At 33.6% G+C, this 7,520-nt stretch overlaps 1 protein-coding gene and 1 pseudogene across 1 annotated transcript in view; both read right to left on the bottom strand.

Annotated features, from left to right (window-relative positions):
* Positions 1–882, bottom strand: part of LOC21399040 (galactoside 2-alpha-L-fucosyltransferase) — a 3,157-nt gene extending 2,275 nt beyond the window's left edge. Inside the window, exon 1 of the mRNA XM_010093233.2 lies at positions 388–882. Within this exon, the coding sequence (XP_010091535.1) occupies positions 388–640 (253 nt within the window). The 5' untranslated portion in view covers positions 641–882. The remainder of the gene's footprint in view (positions 1–387) is intronic.
* A 2,900-nt stretch (positions 883–3,782) lies between these two features.
* LOC21399038 lies at positions 3,783–7,138 on the bottom strand (annotated as a pseudogene).
* Positions 7,139–7,520: the final 382 nt, after the last annotated feature.

Here is a 7,520-nt window from a genome sequence, read left to right as displayed (position 1 = left end):
AACTGGACAATTTAAATAAAAAAAAAGGGGGGTATCAAAAAAAAAAAAAAAAAAAAAAAAAAAAAAAAAAAAAAAAACTCAAGGTAAAAATGAAAAAATAACAATTTCTTTAAACCAGCTTCAGTGTCATAGGTCTGACCAAGCACAAGTTGAGCTTAATCTACAACTAAAGATACCAGATATAAATCTCAAACGCCCACAAAGCAATTATGAAATACCTTAAAGAATACCAAATGAGAAACATCTTTTCACCATTTTTCACCTTACATTACACTTCTTAGGAACAATCATTTTAAAAAACTCCCAACAATGAGAAGAAACCAAAGAGAAAAGGCCACAAAAAAGGAATTGAACTTGATCAAAGTTCATGCATTAAAAATCAAGTACCTTTGTTACGTTCAAGTTGAACAAATCTATCTCCTGAAGCATCCAAAACGGCATCTGAAGGTGGGTCCTTGAGAACGACAGAAACAGAAAACAGAACTGAAAACACCATCAAGCAAACGACGAAGATCCCCATTGTCCTCATCAATCTCAAACTTAGTTTCTTCTCCGAATCTCTCGGAACAGTTTGTTGGGCATCAAAACCGGAGAGCTTATTGTTAAAGAGATCTTCCGGATTCCTCTTGAACCTCTTCATAATGGCGAAGTCCTCATCTGGGTATTCCAAAGACCCGGTTCAGGTCAACTTTGGGCCAAATGGGTATTCGGATCTTGATCCGTTGTGTGGTTAGAGAGAAGTTCTAGAGAGAGAAAGAGAGACCAGTATTTGGTGTTGGACTATGGAGAAGGCTTCTCTCCCTCTCTGGTTTTGAGACGTTTTGGCGAAAATGGTGATTGTGAGAATATGGTGTGGTCAAGCTTGGAATAAGATTGTTGCAATCTGACCTACGGCTAATGAAAATAAGACAGGTCAGTTAACAGGAGTATTTTAACAAATGGCCCTGGAATTATACCTTAAATCCCAAGTTGGCCACCGACATTACTTTTACACTTTGCGCTACCCCATGCTTTGCAAAAATTTCAATGATGACCCCGTAAGAGAATAAGAGATGGAAACGCATCATCATGTGGACTCAAAAGTGCGTTTAGAATTAATTTTAAAATAATTTTATTTTTAATAAAAAGTAAAAATGAAATGTTTTGAGAATTATTTTGAGATTAATTATGAAATTGTGTTTGGTTAATTTTATAAAAAATTATTTTGAATAGAATAAAAAAATAAAATCGTGTTTGGTTATAATTATTAATTAATATATTATAATAATATTGATAAGTACTAGAAAATGAAAACAAAAAAGAGAATAATTTTCAACGGTTTTCTAATTCCTTCATAAAAATCATTCTCATTATTTTTATTTTCATTTTTGTTATCAAAACATTTACTAAACAAATGTCATTTCGTTTTTATTTTTTACTTTTCGAAATACGTGAAAACCGTTTTTAAAAATGGTTTCAAACACGCACAAAAGTTTTTAATTAAAACGACACGTATTAAATTCTTATTAGAATACATTTATAGACTCAAGAAGCTAAAAACAGCTACCAAAACAATAATATCAAGCTGAATCATACGGTACAAAAAGAAGACAACTATACGCGTATGCATGAATAAAATCTAAATTTTAATACGAATGGTGAATGAGGTAAAGGGTGACAATTCATTGAACATGTTCGTCTCAAATCTCACGTCGAGGCGTATGGACAGACTTCCGACACAAAAACGTTTTAAAGCTCAATCTCAACTCTAACCGGACTCGCTCCATGGGATGACTCGACTCAACTTTGAACTGCGTCATGAAATTAATCTAAAAATCTCTAATAGGTAATTAATTTACTCACAAATGACTAATTTTAGGTATCTTTTTTCACAAATATCATAAGAGAGTTTCTTTATTAGGTCCTAAAAAAATGAACTACAGAAAGGTGTACGTTTTCAACTATTACATCTAAATTAAAAATTATTAATTTTATATATTTTTTCAATTTAATATGAATTTAATTAGATTTAACGATCAGAAACTAACCATATCGGTAAGAAGACCGTACCAAAGAAACTCTCATCTTAGAAATTGAGGTTTTTTTTTTATTTTTTTTTTTCTAGTTTTAGGTAATCTTTTTTCCTTTGACCTTTAGAAATTAAAAAGTGTATGTATCTCAATTTCAGGGTGAACCAAATGATCCTAAATGGATCCATTTATACAACACATCCCTTCGGGTCAAACAAATTACACGCAATGTGACTCATTTTCTTTGAGTTGAGAATAGCGTCAAGACGAAATTGGTCCACCCCTCATTTTTCCCATCTATAAATTCGTATTGGGTTGTCATATCGTAACTGTTGTCAACCATACTCAACCTGATCTAATCTGTAAAAACAATTCAGGAGTGAATAACAACACAAATTTTTGATTAGTTCAAGGAACTTTAACAACTTTCTATCCTAGATCAGTTTTATCCAAATTTTAGATGGAGTGCTCATTGTAGTAAATTTTTAATAGATAGAGTTAAAATACCACATTTTTAAGTTCAATTGGTAAATTGAGAAAAAATGATCTAAAATTTAGGCCTTTTTTTTTTTTTTTTTTAAAGGATGCATTTACGGTGGAGAAGGTTCTTTTCCTCTACCAGTAAGAACTGTGTTTTAATTATTTGATTGGTTTTTAATAATTTGATTTATAGGAGTAATTTTTTTTACGTGTCAATTTAAATGCCAACATATACAAATCTAACCGCTAAAAAACTAATCTAATGGAATGGTCTTCTTCATCACAAAAATTCCAAAAAATTAATGGAATTATATATTTTTTGATGGAAGATTCATGGAATTAGATATTTTGTGCTCCCATAGTTCGAATTCTTTATAATTACAGAAAATAATATTCTTATTTTACTTTAATTTTGATTGTGCAGTGGCTCAATTTTTTTCTTCTTATATGTGTTTTTTTTTGTTTGTTTTTGTTTTGTCACTTCTGAGTTTTCTATAATGATTTTGATTAACTTTTTCATACTCTTTATGGGAAGACGGCTGTAATTCTTACTCCTTTTCTCGTTTTATCTTCTTTGATAATCAGATTTTACACATGACACGGACTAAAAATCTGATCCAATGGCAAGAAAATAATGAGCACGGTAACGTTTTTAAAATAATTTTATTTTTAATACAAAAATAAAAATGAGATTATTTTGAAAATTATTCTGTGATTAATTTTAAAATTGTATTTGGTTAGTTCTTTAAGAAATTGATTTGAGTATAATAAAAAAATAAAATCGTAATTGGTTATAATTATTAATTAATATATTATAACATTATTGACAAATACTAGGAAATAAAAACAGAAAAAGAAAAACAACTTTCAACCGTTTTCTAATTTTTTCATAGAAATCATTCTCACTATTTTTTATTTTCGTTTTTATTTTTAAAATATTTGCTAAATAAATACGGTTTAAAGACCGTTTTTATTTTCGTGTCTCAAAAGATGTGCAAAAAAATTTTAAAAAATAAGTAAAAGTCAATTCTAAATGCACCCAATGTTTTCTGGTCTTTCGGGAAAATTGTGGGAATAAAGTGAAGGAAAAATGATTTTAAAAAAAAATCATGCTCTGTCTTCACCAAAACAATACATGTTCAGTAGAAAAAAGGATATATTCTGACGACTCATTAACTCTATTGGCATACACCAAAAAAAAAAAAAAAAAAAAAAAAAAAAAAAAAAAAAAAAAAAAAAAAGCAACAAAAGTCATGCATAGCCACTCACAACAAGAAAATAACAAATGCTGAATTACATCTCATCATAATGGTCAACCAACTTCAGACCCCAGCTCATGTCCTCACAATGCCTCACATGAGGAACTAAATTTCCGCTTTCAGCTCCTTGTTTAGCCTTGGAGTCATAGAAGGTAGGCGCATGGAAGCAAGGCTCCATCGACACGGCGCGTCGGCAAGGGGGATCAAGTGCCGTCCTATTCTCTGGCTTGTAGAGTATCCACGGCCTCAACCCTCCAAGGCTCTGAGCCACATATCCGAACGTGGACCATGAACTTGTGACCAAAACATCAGTCAGGCCCAGCAAGCGCCTTCCGATCGTGCGTCTGCTTCTCGCTTTGCTGATGTTCCTCGTGACACGGCTGGAAGATTCTGGCCACGTCCCGCGTCACAGTCGGATGCTCCCAATACATGTCTCTAATCTTCTCAAAGAACGCCGAGGATAAGGATGTCATCAGTACAGCTTTAGACTTCGGAGTTTCAGAAATATTGCTGATGATGGATTCTTGCCAGTTGATTTCTGGCAGTAGATTCTCCTTGATGGTGCATTCTAAGATCTGATCCAATACGTGTTGGAATGGATTAGTTCTAACATCAAAGAGTAATCTGATCTGAATGCTTATTTTTTCATCTGCATTGGCTAAATAACCTCTATAATATCTAGTAATTAGTCCCCAGACCTTGTTTGTGGGATGAAAAAGATATCTACCCAAGAAGTGGAAAACTAGATCCCTATTCTGGAAGAGGTTATTCAGTTCTTGCTCAAAAGAAGGTATCGAGAAAAGAGCTGGGACGAAGTAGTTATTTGTTTTCATGATCAACCAGGGTATGTTTTGGAGTGGAGTTTGATCTTGGTCGCAGAAGAAAAGCTTATCATGGAAATCATAATCATGGACAAGATTCAGATACACATAATTAGATGGAAGCTCTGACTTGTCTAAGCATCTTCCCATAACGTTGAGGAGTTTCTTGGCCAAAGCTGGCAAACTGATTTTTAAGGGAGAAATCCGCGGGAAGGAACCACGAGGCATCAGGAAATGGCTCGCAGAAGAGATCAGTCATGTCAACTCCGCGGTCGACAAGCAGAACCCCAAGTAGCTTCACTGTTTTGTTGTAGGACTCGGTATAAGGTCCGCATCGTTCGTGAAGAGCCTCATAACTTCTTAACCTGGAAATAAGGTAAGAAAAAGGCATTTGTGGCGAATCTTTGCGATATGAAGCTGACTGGTACCTGCTGAGACAAGAGCCTTCGTCAAATCCAGGAACAAGAAGGCCATTAAGAAGTTTATCAACTGGAATGTCAGCAATCCCAGATGGATTATTCTCCGAACCTATAGCTGAAAACCAAAGATAGCTAATAAATACATGGAAACGATGTTATTAGTGTTGGATTGTGTATTTGTCCGATATCGCTAAGTTACTGGGCTACTGTGATGTTTATATGTGAATTGGGCACCATCTCCCTTTGAGTTAACTTTCGTTGATGAGTTCTATCTAAGGCTCATCTAACAATTTGGTTGACGAAAATAGTTTTAAACCATCACGGGTAACATTGGAATTTAGTTCACCCCCGATGGGTTGGATGGAGTGATTGTGGGCTCCTCAAACTTTCACTAAGGGAGAGATCCAAAGTTCAAATTATGGGTTCCTCCGATCTCACTAAGAGAGAGATCCAAAGTTAAAAAGGAAAATAGTAAAACATAGGTCAATATGAAAAGCTTAAGAAAGTATACAGGTCAATTTTTAGTTATATAAATTAATAGGCAGATAAGTTATGGTTCATAACCAGATAAGTTATGTACAAATTTGTCAAGTTATAGTTCATAGCCAGAAAAGTTATGGACAATTATGGACAATAACTTGTCAAGTTATGGTTCATAACCAGACAAGTTATGGTTCATAATCAGACAAGTTATGAACAAAAACAGTAATTTAACCTATTTATTAACTTATGTAAACTATTGGCCTATTAATTTTAATTCATCTCAAGTCTTGACCTATTTTCCTCTTTCTCCTAAGTTCAAATCATGGGCTCCTCCAATCTTAAAGAGTGCTTACCGATCAAATCATTTCCGATTGATGAAATGACAAATTTCTATTGCAATGCCAAAATTTGGAATTTGGTTAAGAAAATTATTATCCAATGTAATATTACACATTGTCATATGCCATACTTGTCAAATTTAGCACTAAATAACATATACCAAAGTTTAGACATTTGGTTGCTTCTTAGTTGATACAACGTTGTTACTTTTTAACTTTTTTTTTTAAATAAAGATGAAAAAAGAAAAAAAAAGGTTTAAGGCAAGGAGAAGAAAAAAAAAAGTAAAAAGACTAAATGAAAAAATAAATAAGTTTTCAGACGAAAGGGACTAAAACAAAAAAAAAAGTATCAGAGAAAAAAAAGAAGACTGTATAAATAAATAAGTGTTAGGACGTCAAAGACGAACCAAAATGAAAAAAAATAAAATTCCAAGACAAAAATAAAAAAAATGGTCAAAAAAGGACTAAAATAAAAAAATAAAAAAGTTAATCTCACAAATGGTCTCTGAGGTTTAGCTTCAATCCCACTTTAGTTCCTGACTTTTCAAATGTCACACAGATGATCGTTGAGGTTTTATTTTATTTCAGTTTCAGTCCTTCTGTATGTTCAGTGTTAATTATTTGACGAAATAAATTCCAAGACAAAAATAAAAAAAATGGTTAAAAAAGGACTAAAATAAAAAAATAAATAAGTTAATCTCACAAATGGTCTCTGAGGTTTAGCTTCAGTCCCACTTTAGTCCCTGACTTTTCAAATGTCGCACAGATGATCCTTGAGGTTTTATTTTATTTCAGTTTCAGTCCTTCTGTATGTTCAGTGTTAATTATTTGACGAAATATGTAAAAATTATGGATTAAAATTAGAAACATATAAAGTTTAGAGACGTGTCGAGAGTATCTGATAATCAATCCTTTAAAGTCCTTCAAAGCCTCCAAGTGTTGACAGCTTTGGAAACTTTTCCAAAACACTTTTCAATCTATTTCCACCACAATCTCAAAACTCTCTGAAGTTTTTTCATACATTTTCCAGCAATGTTCAAGTCTTCATTTTCGGGGTCACCTCTGCTCACTGTCGAAGCAAGTGCTCTAAGCCCCGTTCTCATTCCCAGAGCAACACGCGCTGATCTTGGAGTTCTTTTCACCAGAGCCTTATCCACCTCACCAACTCCACTCTCGCTCTCCTCCAAACCTTATCCACTACTTGAGTCACCACCTTTACTCCTGGAGCAGCCTACGCTTGTCTCCAGAGCACTGCTTTATCAAGACACCTTCGGCCTCCTTTTCTCTATCTCTATCAACTACTTGGTTGCACCTCCCACAATTCTTCATCTCTGGAGTTCTTTTATTTATTTTTTGCGGATTCTCTAACGTATTATGTAGGGCCTTTTCATCACTTTCGCAACAAAGAGAGGGGCCTAGGACATGCATCTTTGGACCTAATTTGGGCATAACCGAACCCACTTCTTCGTCGAAGATCCCACCATCCTAATCTGCATCAAAGCTTGGCCACGTCGGATCCACTTCTGACAAACCGTGTGCTTACGCATGTCAACCCATGACATCGACCTCCGAATCTACCAAACCCAAACAAAAGTCATGTGCAAATCACATTCCAAATTCCATTTAAAATTTAACAGACGTTACTAAAAGGACTTAATTGTATAAATTTTCAAATTAAAGGGAGGGATTGTCAAAAAAAAAAGAATTAAAT

The sequence above is a fragment of the Morus notabilis genome, unplaced genomic scaffold (genome assembly GCF_000414095.1).
Source record: "Morus notabilis unplaced genomic scaffold, ASM41409v2 Scaffold226, whole genome shotgun sequence".
Taxonomy (NCBI): Eukaryota; Viridiplantae; Streptophyta; class Magnoliopsida; order Rosales; family Moraceae; genus Morus; species Morus notabilis.
This window is presented reverse-complemented; position numbering and strand designations above follow the sequence as displayed.